Below are 23,241 nucleotides of genomic sequence, written 5' to 3'. Positions count from 1 at the left end.
ACGCTGACCTGCTCACAACTCAAAGCCATGGCCCTAAAGCTATGAGAAAACAAGGCTAGCTACTGTGCCACACTGCATTCTTTTCATTTGATTAATATACAGTATACTATACACAATAATATTTAAATGGAGCTGAAATAGCATATTGGCTAGTGCTGCTTCTTCATATATCTATCTTTATAGGCCTGTATTCAAATCCTAGTCCGTGCAATTTCTGCATGGACTTTGCATTTTCTCCCCTTCTCTGTGTGAGGTTTCCTCCAAGTATTCCAGTTTCCCTCCCACATCCCAAGCAGATGTGTTTGGCTAATGTGCAGCTCAAAAAGATTCTTGAATCAATGTATGTGCCCTGCTGTATACTGGCGCCCTGTACAGAGTTAGCTCCTGCCTTATGGAGGCTCCCTCAACAATGAAGTGGACTGAGAAGCATGTGTGCCATTTAAAGAGGCAGTGAGCACCTTTAAGGGATGCTTGAGGAGACTCTGGTCAACTGAGGCATACACAGTTAGGTCATAGTTACTGTAGATGTAAGCACAAATTAAGAGAGACACATACATTGTCCAGAGATAGAGGTGTTCAACCATTTCTGAGGGCTTTGCGAAGCTGGTCAATGATTCCAAAGCTCTAGTGGGACACATTTAAGTTAACACTCAAGAGATAGGTAGTGGTAGTACGGAATATTGAACTGAGTTATTAAAATACACAAACTCACATTTGCTTTGGAAGTCAATGATGTGTTGCCTTTTACTGCACAAGTAGATATGTGGCGAGTCCTTAATCAAGGAAGTTATGATTGTTTATAACAGTGAAAATGCAATGGGTACTCTGCTCCGGCAAACCAGAGAATCCATAATGGAATATATGAGAGCTGAAAGCTTTCCAGAAAGGCAACAGAACTCTATCCAATTCTGACATCTATTCATTTTCTTAAAATGTATACTTTAATAAATAATATACAGTACACATAACCAAAAACTTGCCAAATCAATATTCTGCACGCCAACTTTCTCTAAGACAACTGTCCCTTTCTGTTGTCATAATTTAGCTAAAAATGTTCATTGATCACATGTCTCTCATTTAAAGTTGTCAAAAACACACCCAGTATAAGATCCCACCTATGAGTGATGTCGTCAACCCCCATGTTTTAGGAATGCCCTATACTTACACCATTTTGAGAAAAACAATTGAATTTAAAATCACTCCTACTGCATTAACTGCAATATTTGGAGTAATATTTCACTGAAGAGGATCATCTCCAGACAGAGGAGCAGCTTCAGTGACAGACTGCTATCACTGCCCTGCTCCACTGACAGACTGAGGAGATCGTTCCTCCTCCACACTATGCGACTCTTCAGTTCCACCCAAACGCTAACATTACTCAAAGTTATTGTCTGTTTTTACCTGCATTTTTATTACTCTTTAATTAAATATTTTTTTTGTATCAGTATGCTGCCGCTGGATTATGTGAATTTCCCCTTGGGATTAATATAGTATCTATCTATCTATCTATCTATCTATCTATCTATCTATCTATCTATCTATCTAATAAGTGTGCTATGAAAAATCAGTTGCAATATGCTATACTATACTTCTTGCATAATAATTTATTTTGCGCAACTGGACAAAACTCAGTGCACCTTCTTTAACTCATTGGGATGCAGTGTTCTATAGTACATCAAATTGGAAAAATCTAATTCAGTTTACAATAATCTGTTCATAAATATACTAGAGCCTAGCAAGAACTCGCTAATATAATTATAAAATAAACATGCCAGGCCAATGCTTAATTTTTACATTTTATTTAGTGTTTTATTGTATGGCGCTCACTGTTTACATATGTCTGTTTGTCAGCAGGAAGTTAAATGCTGATTTTTTTTTATTGTTTTGGAGCATGCAAATACTGTTGTAATTGTCATATTATTTTCATTTTTGTGATTGAGTTGTGTTCTATTATAATTGTTTCCAAGTAATAGGAATTATTAAAAATAATGTAGCAACGTTTTTCTGGTTAAGTCTTATATCTTCTTCAAAATTTCAGTTTTCTGGTTTCTACAGCTTTTTGCCTTATCTAAGAATCAAAATAATTAATGTTTTCATATTGCACAAAATATTTTTTGGAGTCTTATCATCGGCAGGCAGTATGGTATAATCGCTCTGGCACTTGACTTTAACCCACAAGTTATTGGTTCAGTCCTGTGCAATCCCTGAGCAAGTGACTTATCAAGACTCCAGTTGTAAAATAATGTGCTCAAATAACTGAAATGCATCCTAATGTTGAAGTTCATCTTGGGTAAGAACGTCTCATACCAAAATAATGCAGGCAAAGTTGCTTGATTTAAGTGTGTTTATCATAGATCTTTTCTAAAGCAAGCATCATATTAAATATTTACTGTCTACAATGAAAATGGTTTCTTTTCATTCACACAGGCTACTCCCGCAACTCAAACAGCGTCTCCCCACGGGGTTATGCACCCAGTTCCACCCCACAGCAGTCCAACTACAACACCATCACTTCAACGATGAATGGCTATGGAAGCACCGGCATGACCAACCTGGGTGTCCCTGGTTCACCGAGCTTCCTGAATGGATCCACTGCCAATTCACCTTACGCAAGTGAGTTCACTTGTTTCTGGTGTCCCCAGCTAACAGCACACTTCAGTGCAAGGCTCAAATGCATAACCAGCAGATCACTGTGTATAACCCTCTGTTTTGATCATGGCATGTCTATTGCTTGTCTACACTTTCATCCTTCACTCTTCAAGCATGTGTACATAGCATTTTGTTTCTGTTGTCAAGCATAATTAGATGAAATGTAATGTTTCCATACCATTAGATTAATTTGATATTAAAGAATACATTGCTTGTTCTACTGTAGGGAAAATGAAGGCAAAGTCAAGACAACAGTCTGGGTCACAAACCACATATAATGCAGTGTCTTAACGGCCAGCCAGACTTAGGCCCCTCATTAATCACAGGGCGGTTTCCATAGAAACAGGTCCAGCCACCTTGAATTTTGCTTATTTTGCTTTTCAATGTGCTTAAGGTTAATTAGTGGCTGCAATATGCAGCTTTAATGCTTCCCCACTTGTCTTCATCTATAACTACTTATGCAAACTTTGTTCCAATAAATAAACTGCAAGGATCTAGCCAGATTTGTAGAAACAAACACATTTGAAATGATAGATAGATAGATAGATAGATAGATAGATAGATAGATAGATAGATAGATAGATAGATAGATAGATAGATAATACATATTAGGCATCATGTCTGGTGTGGCTCAACAAAAAGTAGCTCATATCGATATAGTCTGCAGTGCTCATCCATTGAGCCAGGAATGAAAGGAAACAAAACAAAAAGGAAGTAAAACATTAATCTTAATAAATTTATCTTGGAAAATATTGTTCTTTTTTTAAAAAAAAAAATCTCTTTTTCACTGGACACCCCACATTAAGACATTGGCAGCAAAGATAATAGAGTAATCACTGACAAGATATCTTGCATGCACGCGCAAACTTCAACAGACACTTTCCCAACTCTTCAATGCTGCATGATTCCTCACATTTTGGTAATGAAAACCTTAATTGGATCACTTCTTAAACCGCTAGCTTTTTCTGCACACAATTCATTTCTATTCACTATCTTTCTTGCCCATTTTTTTGGCACTGTTGATGTCACATATGTGCTTCACTGTAATTTCAAGGTAAACAAAACATTTTGAATATATATAATGTGCAGTTTCACAAGTGTGTAAGTTTAGAGAATAAAATAAGGTCAAAATAAAATAAACATAAATTCAATGTTGTCATCTCCAATAAATAGCATTTTATTTAATTTATTAATTTGAATGTTTTACTTCATTGCTTTTTATTTTTTTCCTTTTTGGTAGTTCTACTCTTACATAAACATTACACCTAAAGACATGGAGTGCATTCTTCAAGGCTACTTTTAAATGCACAGTTTCTTTATTTGCAAGTTATATACAGTGTGTACAATAGTTTCGTTTGCAAATAACAAAATTATGTGCTGCTGGAATAGGCTCTGGCACCCCACAACCCTGAATTGGAATGAGATTTACACAATATATATATATATATATATATATATATATATATATATATATATATATATATATATATATATATATATATATATATATCTACCATTTTGGCACAGTGATACTTTGTGGGTCCTGTATTCTAATCCCGTGTTAAATTTGCTGTCTGTGTAGACTTTTTTTATTTTCTTTCCATGTCTCCATGGGTTTTTCTTCAGGGTTTCCAACCACAAAGATGTGCATGTTAGGTCAGCATTCTCACCTAGCCCTATGTGTCTGTGTTCATGAATAGGGTTTTTGATGGATTGACAGTCCATCCAGAGTTAAGTTCTGCTCTGCACTAAATTCTGCTAGGATAGCCTTTTATTCCCAAGAACACGAATTGGATTGAGCAGGTTTAAGAATGTGCCTGCATGTACATTTTGAGCATACACAAATAGGCCTATGTACTCCTTTGGCTATTATTCCCTTTAATATATAATGGGCAGCATGGTGTTGAAGTGAATAGCAGCACAGTATATGGACTCAGGTGCTCAGGTGGAGATGTCAGAAGATTCAATAACTTGTCCTGGTATAAGGGAATTTAGATGTACAGTAAGAATGTGTGCACCCTCTGGTTCATCGTTGGGCCCTACCTTTCACATCACAATACTGTAATAAACAATCAGGTTTAGAACTTGAATGGACGGGCGATTGACAAATGAATGGAACATTTTCATATTTTTTCCTTGCTCTTTAAATGGAAAAACCGAAATAAGCAATGGATGAATGCATAACACAGTACTGAATCATAAGAATACATTTATATCAAGTACAATCTGGAATATGAAATATATTTGCAAAATAAAAACCTGAATAGCACAACCACAGAAAATCCTACAGTGCAGGTCAGATAAATGAATCTCAGAGTACTGAGCTAGTAAAGTATGTTTAGTCCTATGACTGCTCAACCCAGATCAGGTAGGACTTGAATAAAGATTGATAGATGGAAAGAAATTCATATATTACTCTTAGGAAAAGTTGTCCTGTTTTAGGAAGAATATTAATGTGTTACTTTAATTATTGTATAGTAACAATTTATTAAATTACTTTTACAAAAACATTGTTTTTCATTTTTGTTCTACTGAAACTGACTTAACAATCTGTATTGATTGCTTCTAAAGTGTATGGGCTAACTATATGACATACAGCACTATGTGAAAATTTTAAAATACAACAGCTACTCAAATAGTTATTACACCTTTAATGCATACAAATTGATCACTATTTAATTAAATGGTGCCATTTACAAATTGTAAGTAACTGTGAGGACTTCCTCTTGGAGAAAGTCTTATAGTTAGTTTTATGAACATAAGAAGTCCATTCATTAGTTAAGTTGACCTAGTAGCACATCACAAAACTTTGCAAATGAATAAAATCTAATCTAATATAGAAATTTAAAAATAAATAAAAAGAGTACCAATTTCAGATATACCTTATATAAACTGCAATTTCGCATAAAATTAAAAATTTCCCAGTAGGAAAGATATATGGTCATTTGACCCAACATCATTTGAAACATTAAAGGAAACCAATATAGATACATGAAACATATTAGCTCCACATACTAAAGAAGGTATCCAAATGAAAATTTGAAAAATTTTGATGAAAACAGGCCTAACCAGCTTTCCAATCCTGTTCACCCAGATTTTCCAAAATAACAGTAGAGATGTGAAGGTCCATTAATTGCTGCTGTTTACCACAACATTAAACATAATCCTCATGAGTTGTCATATACTGATTGCATAGTGTGTGCATATTTTCTTTAGATTTTCCATCCCATAACATAACATTCTCAAACCCACTTAATCCAATTTGGGGTCAATGAGGGCTGCCCATATTGGCAGCATCGGGCATAAGGCAGGAATCAATCCTGGACAGTGTGCCAGTCCACTTAGGCACACATCCTCTGTTACAAGGGGAAAATTAAGAGTCTCTAATAAACCTAACCAGTGTATGTGTAGGAATGTGTGTATTGTGGGTGGTAAGGGGGGTGCGTAAATTGGATCAGCCACAGGACAACCCCATGGGAAGAATGTGCAAACCTCTACACAGGCAGCAATAAAGCAAACAATTTAAGCTAAAGATGCTGGATCTCTGGGAAATTGGTGCTAACCACTGCATCACTGTGTCCCCCCTTTTAGTTTTTGATTAATCATAGTATGGGGCGACCACACTGTACATTTGTTGAGAATAGTGTATTTTTATTAGCTTTAACATATATGTGTGTAAAAACATTTCATATTGGAGAAATTCCCTAATTTGTACATTAATAGTCTTTTGGCTTTATTGATAAACGTACATCCTGAAGCTGTAAATAAGCTGAGGGTTTAAAATATCATTTCAATTAGGATAATTCATTCCCATTCCAGTTCTTTTTATTTATTTATTTGAGCCTACTATGCCTATCTAAATTTATCTGGGCACTGATGCCTTTTATTGTAGACCTTGCATCCATTTATCCTATAGCACAAATATTTATATTGTAGGAATATTTTAGACAGACAACTTATAGTGATAGAGAATGTCCATCCATCCTCCTGATTTTTCCTAATCAGGGTCAATGGAAGCCTGAACCAATGCCAAAAGCAGTGCTGCTTGAAACTATCGTTAGTGGGATATGAGGAAAAAAATATCAAAATTAAATTGAATGGCTAACATAAGTACAGCTAGAGCCACATTGCATTTTATTTGCACAGAACAATAGATTTTAAAGTACCAGCAGGAAAACATCACGATGGCTCTTGCATAGTGTATTCTGTTGAGCACTTTGATTATTTTTAGGATTTGTTTTTAATTTGCCAAATAGACAAATTACTTGTTGCAAGCCAAGAAGGAGGGATTTTGGGGCATTGTTCAAAATCCCAGTACTGACAATGCCAGCCACATCAGACAATATTTAGAATCGTTTTTTACAAAGCTGCAATATATTGAAAGATGTAGTTGAGCCTAGGCTAGACTCTAAATAAATACAATTTTAAGAAAAAAGAAAGCAATTGTGGGGCTATGTACAGTTCAGAGAAGTGATGTGCTGTACTGCTTAGTTATATAGGTAGACAATGTGTTTTTATTTTCCACCATGACAGTATAACAAGGAGCCCTGTGTTGGGAAATGTATAGCCAGTTGCTATCTGGATAGACCTCTGCTCCTCCATGTTTGTTTATTTGTTGATTTTTTTGTCTGTTGTTGTTGTTGTTGTTTCAGTCATGCCTTCCAGCCCTCCGTTGGGGGCTTCTTCCATAACTCTTCCATCCAGCGTTAACACCTCCTCTTCTTCCTCCTCCACCCCTGCTGGCATTTTCTCATTCTCTCCTGTCAATATGATCTCTGCAGTCAAACAGAAGAGCGCCTTCGCCCCCGTCGTGCGGCCGCAGACCTCCCCTCCCCCCACCTGCACCAGCACCAACGGGAACAGCCTACAGGGTGAGCACCCCGCCCCTCACCTGCCTCACAACTCCGCCCATCACTACTGGGTTTTAATAGATGAGAGCAGATAAGACACACGAGGTATTTAATAGGGGATGAGATGGAAACCTTTTCTCTTCATTATAATAATAATGATGATGATGATAATAATAATGATGATGATTTTGATAATGATGCAAATAATAATGATGATAATGTTGGTATTGTACTAATGATGGTAATGATTTAAGATAGTTCTGATACAGTAGGAATGAATCCACAGTCAACAATTGAGGCACAGTTTTACATTACAGAAATTTCATGTAAAGTTAACTGGAGGCTTTATTTGCAAGACTATACAAATGAACATCTCTAAATTATCCCAGGATGAGTAGTCAAGGAAGTGTATATGCATGTGTATGCCCTGTGATAGACTAACACTCCTGCCTTGAGTCTGACGGAATTGGCTTCAGTTTCCCATGACCTTGTAATGGACTAAGTAAATTAAGATGATAACTGGATGGATGAATTACAAAGAGACACACTTTTCATGAGGAAGTGTAGCAATATAGAGTAGCTAAGAAAGACTAGCCTAGCAAGGTTTCCTTTTTTTATTTTCTGCTCTTTTAGCAAAATGATGTACTGATAACTTAAATAACAGAATAAGAGAATTCTAGATGCTGATCTGGTCAGAAGATGTGTCGTTTTCTAAGCTGACCTCCTAGATCAAAGATACGTGATTAATAAAAACCTTACGAGGGACTTTTTTAGTGAGAAGTCAAGCAAAATCACACCTTTGGCTAACTAAAAAGGTTACAGTATGCAAGCTTTCAAGGCAACTCAGGCCCCTTCTTCAGGCAAGATGAAACATCAACATTACTTCTCGCCTGAAGAAGGGGCATAAGTTGCCTCTAAAGCTTGCATATTGAAATATTTTTAGTTAGCCAATAAAAGGTGTCATTTTGCTTGACTTCTCACTACATTCATAATGGCTAACACGGTACAACACCCTAGTACGAGGGACTTTTTTTGAAAAACATCATGCTCAAATGTTTTCACCTTTGATTAACTCACAATTGAAATGTCAGAAGTATTCAGGTAATTTAGAATAGTCGTATACTCTAGTGATGGTTGCAAACTATCTGTTGACCTCCCAATGCATAATTCATATCTAAATGACATTTACTCAACACTCACTTTAACAATTAGGACTTTTTCAGTTTATTTACACATTTAGGGGGCCTCTGTGAGCATCTAAGGAATATTCCACACAATCTAATATTTTACAGTAAAACATTACCTCCACGTTCAGTAATTAACACTTCCTTTAATAGGTTGAGAAATAGACTTGGCTATGTATTCTATATGCTCAGTTTGACACACTGATAGCTTAAGTTCTTACACAGGTTTATTAAACAGGCAATTACAGTTATTGTATTCGGTTACACTTGGCAGTATGGTGTTGTGGCAAGGGCACTGGACTTTAAATTAGAAGGTCGTCAGTTCACTCCAACTCTTACTCATTGTGTTATCCTGAGAAAGTCACTCATAGTTATCTAAAAAATCCAAATTTTTTAGGTTTTCTTGACTTAATTATCTGTCAAATACATTTTCATTAAAAATACCAGATTTAACCATTTAGTGGGCCTTTGTCCTTCTGGAGCTAGTGATCATTTGTCCATACTTCTTTTAATGTAGAAAACAATACTGTGGGCCCTGTTTGCATTTTATAAATCCTCAGCACCGGTCACCATCAGCCAGTTGCTGTATAAAATGTTAATGCAGGCAATCCATCTTACACGTAAGACTGACTAGGCTGTTATTTCACCTATAAAAAATAATTGTGCCATAGCCCATGACACAAGTAGAACAGTTTTTATTGTGGCTCATTATTTCGAAGTCATGCCATTCTATAATATGAGGGAAGAAAATTGTTCTACATGTGTGTGAAACTTGCTTGATTTATACTCTTGCCTGATTCCTTGGCCTGCAACAATACTCTTCAGCTTACTTGGATGCATTAATGCTCGCATTCTAATGGTCAGTAAAATTCTGCCCCATTGCCCGAAACTTGCAATAACCTGTATATTTCAAAGCGGTCCCATGAACACATCACCTTTGTGTCAGTCATCTGCTTGGCTCTTCCTCCCCAGAGATATCAAATGTTTTGTCATATTTCCTGAATAGCTTATGCATGAGCCATCCCATGGTACACATGCTTAGTTAAGTCACAAAGTGAGCAACATTTGTGAGTTTTTTTGGATAGTAGCACTTGAGTAGTAGCTTAGCTATCTTCAAAACATGCAAATATATGAAAATTGTGAGCAATTTAAAATCATTTGCAAAAATAAGATTATGGTTGATAGATAAACATTATATTATTACCAATTATTGTTGTTTATATACGTTATTTCACATTGTTGTCTTCCAATCAAAAAAAGACCAGTTGGTCACTAAAATTAAAAATTTCCCAAAAAGTTAGTATTTTTAAATTATGCAAATGATATTTCTGTGAAACTTAAGTATTACTTGGGTAAAAACATGTTTATACTGCCCTTTCCATACAGTCTTATTGAAATTCCCATATTTCACATTTCTAAAGCATACTGGCATTGTGAATTAGGGGAATTATGCTGACAGAAAATTTCTTGTTTGGAGATACAGGCCTGCATTGCAGAGTGTTACTGTGGTTGCAGATGCCTATGTTATACTGTATATAGTATTATGTTGGCTTTTGTTTCTGTTTCAAGTGTCAACCAAAATCATTCCAATTTTAGCCACATTTGACTCAATTTTTCAACTGACAAAAAGTAATCTGGATTTAGAGAACCATATTCATGTATGCAGATATCAGCTCCATTACGATTTTGATTCTCAGAATCTGACATGTATTTTTGAGGGCTAAAATGATTTTTTCTGCCTCACACTTGGACATGCAATAAAAGAGGTCTGCAAAGTGACTGGAAATTTAGATTTCAGCAGAGAAAACTAGACTTACTGTAAAGAAATAAAAGTATATTTAAAGAAATATCTGGTAGTCGTTTTGAGAAGGATTATATAGCAATTATAACTGCATTGCCAAAAACTAAATTCAAGATAAAAAAAACTTCCCAAATGATCAATTCTGTTAAAACTGGTACTTACCATTATAGGTATAAGCATTTTAATCTGATATCAAGGCACCCTTTCATTTTCATTTTCTGGTCTTTTTAGAAAGTTGTCTGTGTAAAAACACTAATTGTATTTATAATATCCAGTTATTAAATGCTAGTGAAATGCAGACGTATACTCCTGAAATAAAACCCAGCTATGAACAACAATAAACTCTCCACCCATTGTCTACAAACATAACAACGTACTGTACACTTGATTATGAATTCTGAACATGCATGTACTGTGTCCCAGACGGTTATCAATAGAAGGGTTTGCGGGAGCCATGCCGTAATTACAATAAACTTTTCTGACCCTCCATGTTGATGCCACCTAATTTATTTTTATTTATTTCCAGAACACATCAGTTCACAAGCTTTCCATTAAGACCAAAGTCAAAGATCTACCCCATTAGTTCATGATGGACAAACATTAGCATTTTATATACACAGACTAGCTGTGCTATACGTCTAAGATGGGTCTAAATCTAAGTAATCAAGGTAGGCCTCAGTGCTAAGTTTTGCAGTGCACCATGCAATGCATATGTCTCTGTTTTATGCCATTTGGTATGGGATTCATAAAAGCAGTGTTCATTTTTGTGATGTGCCATCTATTGGAATGAGAAATTTAATGCATTTTATTACCAAAAATGTTTGCGATGAGCCATCTTTGGAATGACAGAGACATGGCACCCGGACAGACACACAGGCAGACACACAGACACTTATCTTTTTATTAAGGTGAATAACCAGTCATAGAAAAGCTTCATCCTCCACACACTCCAAAAAATCGAAATTGAGCTTTTAATCCTGCATTATAAATGTACCTAGAAAGCCGCCAGTGGTGGGGTTCAACAACCACTATTCAAATGCAAGTCGCGGCACACAGTACAATTCAGTACTGGCCATGTTTTTTTAAATAAAAGTTAAAAAATTTCTGTACTCTTTTCAGATATTTTCTCTTAAAAATTAAACTGTTTCACAAGTGTATATTTATAAAACAGCAACAATTGTTTGCCCATCCACTGGATCACATTGTAAAAGCACTTGCCATTATGAAAGGTGCTATAGAAAATAAATATTGATTGATTCATTGAATGAGCTCTGAATCTTGCGTCACAATTTGATGCAGCCACATAGTCATTCTACAGGAAAACAGGAGGGCATCAGGGAAGATTTTTATATTTAACATCAATTTTTTGCTGCATTCTGTTCTACAAATATTTAGCTTTACCGTGTAAACAATTTCATTATATTTTGTTTCTATTCCATAACAATACAAGAGTAAGTAGTGAGGATGTTACCCTCATAACCTGTAATCTATGAATTGTTACTTCTATTACAATAATAATTAAAGTCATTTTTTTCCAAAAATCTCCAAAATTGTTAATTTTGCAGTGTAAGATGCAGCCAAGGTTCTGCAGGGGGTGAAGTTGCCTGAAGTTTTAAGCACGCAGTTTGTTCTCGACATGGCGGGTGCTGTTTGTGTTCTATGTAAATTTGTGAAAGGTGACACTAGACTGAGCCTCAGCGGTAATCATTTCTCCCAGTGGGAGCCTCTTCACTCTGCAATCGCTTTAGATGAGCCATATAATGTTAAGAATCCTTTCCGGTGAATTATTCATCAACAGCGAAGAAAAAAAAAAAAAAAGACTCCTAATTATGAAAGCGATCACTTCACTTTTTTTTTTTTTTTAATAATTCCTAAGTGAATGGTTAAATTATATAAACCAGGATTATGTTATACCAATATATGTGAAATGTGCAAAACAATGCAACTATAAAGAGACAAAAGAAGAGCATATAAGGATGGGGGGATTGCAGGGATGTCGGGGACACACAAATCCATGTTCCATGAGCTTAGCTCTGACTAGTGATGAATTTCTTTATATCAATTTTAAACACAAAACACTTGAAATTCCTAGGTTTAAAGGCACAGAAATGTTGTGTGGTGTGTCAATGACTATCGTGGTAAATTGATGCTAGGGAAACCTTTGCCATATGATTACCTTCTTTTCATGATTCTCTTCTGGAATCATATTTTGTTGTTGCACTTGTTGGTTAAAGCTGCCAATCCAGCAGCAGGCACTCACGTGAGGGAAACAGCCAAGTGTCTAGCCCATTAACACGGCTGTGTGCAAAGATAGGGTGCAAAATGGAACAGATCATCTGCCCCCTTGTCTGGCGAAGCAGATTTCCTGCATTTAGTGTGAACTCTTTAGAAATTCCTTTATCTCCAGGATTCCAGTGATTAGCAGCCTGACTCCATTGTTCAGATGTAAAAATGGGACTTTTCCTTGCCTGGACTAAGTCAGCTTCTTGCTGTGGTAGTAGCATCTGCGTTCCTATCCTGTATAAGTAGAAAGAGAATAATGCCACCAACATATGCGGTCAAGCTTTAAGTTTACTTGTATGTATAATCAACATTAAACAAAACCTGTTAATAATAGGTCATTTTATATCAATCCATAAAGACACACATCTGCCTATATGTTTTAACACTTTGTGGTAAATGAAAAAATGTAGCAACACTGCAAAATTGCATCTATTACTTGTTTACTCTTACATAACAAGACCTTAGCAAAGGCTTCTTTTAGTGTTAATGATACTTACAAAGCAACAGTAGATCGGTTATTCATCTCTGTGCGGTGTGGCATTTCATATGCTGGTAAAAGTACATGACAGATGTAAAGGTTGTATATTGAAATATTCAATAATAATAGAAGAATGTGTCACTTAACACACTTCTGACCATTTCAAAGTGAAGTTCTATTAGTAGGCCACATTTCACAGATGAATAAGCACCATTAATGCTTTGCAAGGTGTCACTAAAACCAAAATAAGCCTTTGTTAAGATCTTTTTATGTCAGAGTAAATGAGTAATAGACGCATTTTTGCAGTACCTAAAGTGTTACCAAAAATGTTTTACATTTTACTTCCTTTTTTTAGTTTAGCTAATTAAAAATTAATTCATCCAGTAATTACTAGCTCCTTGAAATACAGCAGTTACACCAAAAACATCCTAGTATCCATACTCCTAGTATCTACCCCATGACCAAATGTTAATATAATACAGTACAATAGTCAAGTCAACTTTATTTTTAAAGCACGTTTAAGATAGCTAGAAACAAACAGATGAATGTGAAAGTTGATAGATAGATAGATAGATAGATAGATAGATAGATAGATAGATAGATAGATAGATAGATAGATAGATAGATAGATAGATAGATAGATAGATAGATAGATGCTTTTATTTTGTTTTTTATTTTATTCTGGAATATTTGAGCTTTCATATCAATTGTAAAATGGAAAAAAAAAACAAAGTTCTGCTTAATACCAAACCATCCCTTACAGTAAAATCAAAACAGGCAGTAAATTAGGTTAGGTTAGGTAGACTTTATTGTCCCAGAGGGAAATTTGTTTGCAGCAGGAAAGTACATAAAACAGAAGACATTGTTACACAGATCCAATATATTAACAAAGAAAAACCAAAAACTTTTCCTCTTATTATATACTCATTTTTGTACAAATAGATACCCAGATAGGAAAGGCATAGATAGATAGATAGATAGATAGATAGATAGATAGATAGATAGATAGATAGATAGATAGATAGATATCCATAACATCTTGGTTATAATTTAAGGATGTTAATTTAAACAATTTGTGACTCTCTTGCCTTAAATTAATAATCTGATGCATAGCCTTCAAATGAACATCTGCTGCTCTGACAATGTTCAGCTTGAGATGAACAAGCTTGATCTTAGTCACAATTTATAAACTAAAAATGAGTGTGATAGTGTGAAGTATTTGGCTTTGAAAATTTCCATGTAAAACGAAGATCTGTTCATAATACTTAATAAGAGATGGGCAGCCTTCAAATTCTTTTTTTTTAAGTTTACTTTGTGATATTCATATCTATTAAAATGCATGACTGTAAATTTTAAAGTAAAGCCTTAAAATGTTTCAAGTATTGGGTATACATGTACAGTATGTATGCTGCATGAGATAACTCTTCAGCATTCTAGTAGCTTTTAAAACATTTTTTCTTCTTATGAAATTCATATGAACTCAATTGAAGGTTTCTGTGTAGTCAGATAATAAATCTTGTGTTCTTTGGAGTCATTTTTCATTTCTTTAAGTAATAAAAATCCAAAGCTGAGCCTTGTCAATGAAGCAGATGTTATACACTCTTAAAAAATGTGAGGTCATTACTGTGATTCTGTCTTATTTTTATATACACTGTATCTATTTACATATGAAACCAATAAGCTAATAAATGTTTATTTTTCTTTTTTTCCCTTTTTCTTTTAGCTATGGCTGGTCTCATAGTCCCACCTATGTAAATACTCACAGAAGACTTATCAAGAGAAGAATGGACTACATTTCTACAACCCTCATGAGTGATTATCAAGAACAAGTTTTGAAAACAGCAGATGGACTTATGTTATGAAAGGTCCTATGCAAATTTTAAACAGAGAAAAAAAAAATCTGTAATTTTATATTTTAAATGCCTTTTGCATTACAAACCAGAAACGAGGAATCACACAAGACAATTGAAGCTCGTTTGTGATGGCTGATCCTAAAGACTGGTTCCTAATGGCACCCCCTCACCCCACCTCACATGCTTTTCATTATTCTATATCACTTTATAAAAAGAAGCACACACACATATTTCACACACACGCACCCCACTGCAGGGCCGCAAAACAGCTTCTGCTTATATGGACACTTGAATATTTGGAGAAAGAAAGCTTTTGTTGCAAGCCAAACTGCTTGAGTGGACTACATTTTTGAAACAGGCTTCTGTTATTATTCTTTATTTTGGCAGATGCCTTTACCCAAGGCATTTTGCATGTGAAAAGTGATTTTTTTTTTTTATATATACTGTTTTTTACTTTTTTTGTAAAAAATAACGAGTATAATCAATAGTTATTGAATATATCAGAGGCATAAAGGTATAAGAGCTGTGGAGTTTTCGAATATGAAGTGGATAAGTAGAGAGGGGAGCTGAAATTATGCCCAAACCTGATTTTTGTTTTTGAGCAACACTCATCTGAATGTGATGTGAACTGGATCTAAAATGTACTGTAAGTTTTTCTTTTCTTTTTTTTTTAATAAGTCAAACCAGTTTGGCTCCACTTCACAATTATAATTTGTCTAGTTATGATCAACACAATCACACACCACTTTAAAAATGGTAATTTGTTACTGTGTTTCTTACAAAGAATTATATTAATACTCTTTCCTGTTTTGGACCATTCAATAATACATCGCGATATATGTGTTTTCAGTTTCAATTTTGGCATGGAATAGGGGGTGCAAGTAAATAAATACAGACAATTAGTATTGCTGTTAGTCCTTATGGATCAGTAATAATTATCTGTAAAATACTTCCAAAAGGGGAGTGTGCAGCCTTTGTATACTTTGGACCAATAGGTAGAACAATATAATAATGGAACTAATTTGTGGGAAACATTTCCAGGTTTAATGCGCCTGTAAAATAAAACCAGGAATGCTTGTGCCGCTTTCGATCAAATTTAGGTACTGATTTTCTTGTTAGACTTCTTAATGTGCTTTTTTGTATGTATTTATAAATATGTTTTGTTTTTCTTTGGTGAATTTAAGCCTGGATAATAGCATAAAACAAAGGAACATATGTAAACACATTTGATGTCCTGGTACCTTTTCGATATTGTTAACAAAAATCTGAAAACTTTTGTATAAAAAAAGAAAGAAAAATGAAGACTTCACCATGACATCACCCTGATTTTTAAACTCAACTGCTCCACAAATTTTGTATAAACATGCTTTCTGATAATGTATTTAACATTTTTTAATACAGCAGCTGTGTTTTCCTCTCCTTTCCAGGTACTGTCTATGTGTGTCATTGTGAAAAGTTGTATAATCACGATAGTTAGTACCTTATGCACTATTTTAGTTGGAGCGCCTACAAAAGCAATGCATCTTAGGAGAAGAAAAACATTAGAGCACATAAAGCATAAAGACTTTGTACATGAATTGTTTGAAAATACTTTCTCTGTGTACATGAACTGTTTGTCACCCACCTTTTAAAGGGATACTCAGTTTTGCTCAAGGTGTCTCAAAAATGTGAAATCAGCGCTATGTAGGGATGACCCATAAGTTAGAGTTCTGAATTAGAATTGACTTGAAAACCGTCATATCCTCACCTCAACTGCAGAGATATGGGGCAAGTCGATAATAAAAGAGAGAGACTTAGACAGTACAAAACTGATGGGCAGCTATGGATGTGACTCTCCTTGCCTTTTTTTTTTTAAATGGAATGTTCCTAGAGTTCCGCTGCACTGGAATGTTTGCTTACTTCGTTCAGTAAAAATCAGATCTTAGCAACTGTAAGTCATGCACTGTTTAAGTTCAGTGGTCACCTCTTGGTCGATTAACATACAGAGGAGTGAGACCCAAACACACTAGTCATCTGTTCCTCAGTATTCATTACTATCCCTGGTTGGCTCTCACCAATGTTTAAAGAGTTATTGTCAAGCTCATGTAGCCTTCCCTCCCTACATTCCGTTAGAAGAAGTGATCCAGAACGATCATGGTAACTATACTGCAATTCATTTTTACCCTACATCCCCAATGTATGTGTAACTGGCCACCATTAATTGAGTTTGAGTCTGTCCTTCAGTGGACTGACACCCCGTTCAGATGCAATGCATCACATGTTCTGAACTAGGTTTGCAAAAGAAGGCTAAATGGATGGATTCCATGAATCTTAAACCAATATATATATTCCATCCATCTTTTCATCAGTCATTAAATCCACTTAATCTAGTTTAGAATCCTGGGGTTGCAAGGCTTATCTTGGCAGCATTAGGTATAAGACAAGAGCCAGCCATGAAGAGAGTGCTAGTCCAACACACGCTACACTTGCACATAACAGCATCATTTAGAATCACCAGCCAACCTTGAATGTTGGAGGAAAATATTTCAGAAATATGAATTTCTGAAATAAATTATTTGTATGGCTCGACATAAGGTACTCAATGAGCTTGTCAGAAACTTTATTGATTTGAGCGTCCCTTTAATTATGTGGTTTTTTGATCCTATGTTGTTGTTGTTGTTGCACTTGATTCTTTGTCTTCTACTTATGCAATTTTATTACTGTAAAGCAAATCAGTGTCTCTCCACATTATCGCAGTAGAATAGAGAAGATTAAAATAATGTACAAATTGATGCCTTACAATATAAAATTTGCCCATATTTCATTTCTATCATTACACTTGCATTTGTTTTGTTTTCTGCAATACTGTGAAAATCAATTATCTTGTTTTAAATTTCTCAAAACAAAGCCGCCTACTTAGGTGTATAGTCGATTTTATTAAATTGAAGAAAGAATTTGCTGTAAGGCTTGCTTGGCCACAAAAAAGGCTTGAATAATGGATCTTAGTCAATACTGAAAGAAGTAATAAAAAGACTTATTGATAAGTAGTTTGTCAGCTTCAGCCAGCTAGGGGCACTATTATACATCTGGCCTTCCACAGCGGGTAGACTTGTCACCAGAGACAATGGAATGACAAACATGTGCTTAAAAGACAAGATTTCAAAATAAATAATGACAATGCAAAATTGTGTGTCACAAAGCCTCTGTTTTATAAATGATGCTGCGTACTTTTGGGAGAATGCGGAGTTCTTAGAAAGACAAGTTAACTGAATGTAAATTTATAGTAGATAAGTCAACAGAAAATTACATGTATAACCTGATTAAAAATATTCATAATTTATACATGAACTATATAGTTTTATTTAATTTTTAAATATTATATTGCAGCCAGTTTTTTCAGATCTATTGGCTATCTTTAAATGAGTTTTACGGTATGTTTTTTTTTCCTTTTTACAAAGCAAATGGCAGAACCAAATAATTTTACGTAAAGAAATATTAATGTTAAAACTGTTCTCATACAGCAAAATATGTACACCAAAAATTGCATTTTAAAGTTCCAATATTCATGTACTAAATTCTTGATGAACTGAAAATCTTTTTGAGCTCTATAATCTGATAGTTTCTCAATTTGTTAGACCGTGTAGTGCAGGATGATTAAAAAGTTTGCCTGAAGTTTAGTGACATTTTTTTTCATTTCATTTGCATTAGAATGTGTAAAATCTGTTCATCCACCATGTCCTCAAGCAAGTCTCACAATGATTATACACATTTACTGTCCTTAACTGTGCAGGAGGTTTTCGTTTGCATTATGTTAGTCTAGTCAGAGAAGACGTTTCGGGCAGGGATGAAGTTCTGCATTAACGTTGTGAAGTCAAAATGCATGATTTATGATCAAAATTTGTACCCACCTTTTTTAGTTTAACTGAGGGCAATTAGTGTGTGGAGGGTGAGGCCTACCAAAGCTACTGCTTATTGATCTAGATATTGCTAGTTTAAAGAACTGCTCACATACAACATTCACTTTTTTTAAAATACATCACATTTTCTAAATAAATATAACCAAATATTTTGTTTCATATTAAAAGAAAAAAAAACTGAAACAAAAACCATTTTTTTAATAGCTTCGTTTAACCATTACATATTGGTGATTGGTAAACTTTCACAAACAAAACCAGCTCGTCAGTAGTCACCATATCATTTCAGTCCTATTCCATTTTAATTCATTTATCTTTTTTGTATCAAGTTTAGTGTGTGCATGTAAACAAATGTGTTTTTTTTAACTCCAGGATTGCCCCACGGCTTTCTTTTGATTTTTTTACCGGTAAACACAAAACTAGATTAATTTGTAAATGCAGAATCAAATTAGTTCTTCAGTAAATAAGGAAGTCATTTTTTTCCGCACTTTGAAGCTTCTTATGCTTTGCCTCATCTACCGAAAAAACAAAAATCCTGCACATATGTTCAACAAGAGTGATTGAACGAAAGGTGAAATGAAAAACAGATCAATTTCTAAAAGGAAGAATTGCATTTCTTTGAATTTTTAATTAAATGAGAACTGTGTCTCTCGTCCTTCCCAATCAAACATCTCACAAAGTGTGCTATAGAGCCATGTCTTCTTTCTCTCAATGCGTCTGTAGTCAAACTGCACAGATGTAATTTTGTCAGCAGTATATTCACTGTGAGGTTTGGGGTTATTATTTATTTATTTTTTTTTATTTAAATGCTGTTTGAATTCATATAAGTAGTGCATATGTTTTCATGCAAGTGTCTTAGTCTACCGAGTACAAAAACGTTCACTGCAGTTGTAGAAATGCTTCCAGTGTGGGTCAGTAATAGTGTGATTGGAAAGTATTGATAAAAACCTAATAAATTAAATAAGGCTAAACCTGACGATCAAAAAATTATGACTTGATTGCCAAAAATCTGATTTCTATTTTGAGACTTGGATTGTTATTTTAACTAGATGTTTTTAATGGACTGGGTACGTGTAAAGTAATACAGATACCTTGTTGAGAGTGCTGCCCTGGCATCACCTCCTTGGAGTACTGGGAAGGTTTTTGCATAACGTCTGAGTTTGGTGTGGAGAACGTAGTCTAACTTCTTTAAATTAATCGCACCACAGCAGTCTGTAGCATTTACAAAATGGGCCACTCACTTTACAACCTGAAATGAAGGGAGAAAAACATTAAACATGTTAGGCAAATTTCCAAAAATAAAACAACTCCTCCCTTTCCTTATGATAATATATTGTTATATAATACTTTTATAATAATAAACTGATTAAATGACTGCAATATTAAATACAAAAACATGAATATCGTTGCTTGTTAGAATGCAGCCATAAACGATAAAGTAGTGTAATTATGTAAATGCACTCTAAACTGCCTTGTCTTCTTCTGTACAATGTGGATTTTGGTTTTGTGGTGGCATCTTTGTGCAGGTGCATCAAGACCAGCATTATGTGTTTACCTTTAAACTCAATTCAATTTATTTTTTAAGCACACTTCTATTTATGGGCTTACCTCTCTGTAGAATATTTACACATTTAATATGAAAGAAGTGACACCTAAACACCTAACATTTGCTAAACATAAGCAGAGAAACCTTGTGCAACATATGCATATATATATTGGGTGGGGTTTAAGTCCAAATTTCAATTATTATTGCTCAGCCACAAAATGTTAAAACCTTCGGTGGGGGAAAGTACCAAGCATTTTTTAGGGCTCTTGAGTGAATTATCGTTTAGAACATTTACCTATGATATCATATTTTTTTACTGTAGTTTATTGGTTTCATGGCATCAATATAATACTAATATTAGATGTCAACTGCTTGAAGCGACACAATTGGATATGTTATCCAGTAATTCAATTCCCACTTCTAGTTATTCAGGTGCAGTTTCGGTGAGAATTCTCATCTTTGTAAAGTTCGTGCAAACAAATGCTGCAGTGCCACCTCTTACCACAAGGAAATCAACACTATGCAAACAGTGGCTTCAGGGTCAGGGTTATGATATAGTAATTTAAACTAAAATTTACATAAAGTGGCAAAAAAAAAATGTTCCCATTATTTCCTATCATATATTTTTCTCACTCAAATATGGCTGAACTTAAGGGGATTCCGATGTAGATTTATTTCATTATACGTAAGTCAGAGGTTTGATGAACTCTTTGCCATCTTCAAATCTGTCTAATAAAGAAAACATTTTAGGAATAAACTGAATCCTTAGTTTTTAAAGCAGATGGGGCTAGCTTTTAATTTTTGGTTATTTTTTTTTAATGTCTTGAAGGTCTCTTTCCTTTAACCTTTTAATTTTATCATGAGCTTTTATATACAAGTTAAAACTGAAAGGTAGATGGTGAAAAATGAGAGGGAACTGGCTGCCCTAGATTCCCTGGTTTCCATATGTTCACAAAGTTATATATATATATATATATATATATATATATATATATATATATATATATATATTAATAAAGGGCAAATATTTTAATGTAGAAGCAAACCAGATATAGCGTGTAGGTTACACTGTCTAAACATGGCAAACACTGCACACATTCACTGGGACAGCAATGACACGATGTTGACGCCAAGCAATACATTCATATTACACTCTTTTGACAACTGGAGCTCACACTTTCCTTAAAAAAGCAAACAAACTGAAAGGCACATGTGTGTTTTGTAACACCAGATAAACTTGAAAATATCCTGAAGACAGTTGTAAAATTGTGAAATATATCCAAAAATGATTCATTTGCTATGTCATTTCTGCCACTGAGAAGCTTAAAAAGAGCCATTTTAAGAAACTGAGCTATCTGTAGGATTTCAGGACACCTCTATTAAATCTGAGCATATACATTTTCTTTTTCCTCTTTTTAGCATAAATGTAAAATATTTCAATTAGCGCAATATGACCTTAGAAAAAACATAGCCGAGACAAGTCTTAGAAAGTTATATTTTAATGTATACCTTACTTACATGCGCTTAGATTTTGCTGATCGATAAAACAGTAAAAACGTATTTTGCTTTAACAGGTAAGTCGTTTACTTTTGAAGTCCTCAAATAAAAATGTCACTGCCCATTCAGTAAATTATTAAAAAAAAAAAAAAAAAGCTGCACTTTTGTGGCATTTCTAAGTAGAGTAGATAATCATTGATTCTCCTTGAGAATTTAAAACTGCTTCCCTTAACAATCGTGTTTGGGATGAAGTCTTCAACTCTTCATTGTTTGTTCTCATCCAAGTTGTTTTCGCCCATTCCTAACACTAATTGAGCAGGTAGCCTGCAAGGTGGGTGAGGGATTGTAAAGTTGTAAATTCTGCCTTTTGCTTCCATAGGCCTCAGCTGAGGTTTTTAAACCTACAGAATGTATTTTTTTTTTTTGCAATGTTTTAAGTGAAAAAAGGAAATGTGAAGGAGTACTGCATCTTTATAAAATATATGAGAAAAAATACTATTATATCATTGAAGTATATTAAAGCACAATGTTAAATTCTCTTCTTTAAAAATAAAACAAAAAAAATCAAAGCTGTACTTTTCCTTTTGTTAAAAGTCTACGACTGTGCTGTAAATAGAATGCATGCTTTTTCTGTGAAACAGTGCTTTTTGTACAGAAACAAACTAATAAAGATTACATTTGGCTTGAAATGATTGCATTCCTGAATATTGTTATTCCTTTTTTCTTAGGTTTCCTTAATCTACCATCACTGTGAGCTTGCAGGAGCTTTATTGTTTGAGCCCTGCCTAAGGAAGATTGGTGGCCTATAGGAGATTTGTAACATTCTTAAATTGAGGAGATTGTCTGTTAGTTACATTCACTCTACAGTAACACGAGTTTCACATCTACTGACAAATAAACATATTGCTTAATGGTTAAGTGCAATTATGCACTCATACAAAGCGGAGGTAATGGGACCTCTCAGAGACATTTTCACACTGTGAAATATTAGGGCAACTATACTTGTGTGCCTCTTGTATCAGATTGATGATATACTGAAACCTTAGCCTTGAAACCCAAAACGGAATTATTGATAGGAACATATATGTGCAGTCATTTGAAAAAGTAAGTACACCCCATGGAAACTACATACTTATTCATCATCTCTTTTGATTGCCAGCTTTCGTCCTGTGGCAGAAAACTCAGTGTGCAATACTTGCACAGAACA

At 34.5% G+C, this 23,241-nt stretch overlaps 1 protein-coding gene across 9 annotated transcripts in view; it reads left to right on the top strand.

Moving 5' to 3' along the window:
- Nucleotides 1-22,723, top strand: part of LOC120527927 (transcription factor COE3-like) — a 411,253-nt gene extending 388,530 nt beyond the window's left edge. For 3 of the 9 annotated variants that reach the window (XM_039751885.1, XM_039751883.1, XM_039751880.1), the window contains 3 exons: nucleotides 2,428-2,613; nucleotides 7,302-7,604; nucleotides 14,969-22,723. In XM_039751885.1, coding sequence (XP_039607819.1) covers nucleotides 2,428-2,613; nucleotides 7,302-7,594 — 479 coding nt within the window. In that variant the 3' untranslated portion in view covers nucleotides 7,595-7,604; nucleotides 14,969-22,723. The remainder of the gene's footprint in view (nucleotides 1-2,427; nucleotides 2,614-7,301; nucleotides 7,605-14,968) is intronic. The other 6 variants (XM_039751890.1, XM_039751888.1, XM_039751886.1 and 3 more) reach the window with 4 other exon arrangements.
- The last annotated feature ends 518 nt before the right edge of the window (nucleotides 22,724-23,241 follow it).

The sequence above is a fragment of the Polypterus senegalus genome, chromosome 4 (assembly GCF_016835505.1).
Source record: "Polypterus senegalus isolate Bchr_013 chromosome 4, ASM1683550v1, whole genome shotgun sequence".
NCBI classification, from domain to species: Eukaryota; Metazoa; Chordata; class Cladistia; order Polypteriformes; family Polypteridae; genus Polypterus; species Polypterus senegalus.
The sequence above is the reverse complement of the archived record's forward strand: the minus strand, read 5'-3'. Positions and strand labels throughout refer to the sequence as shown.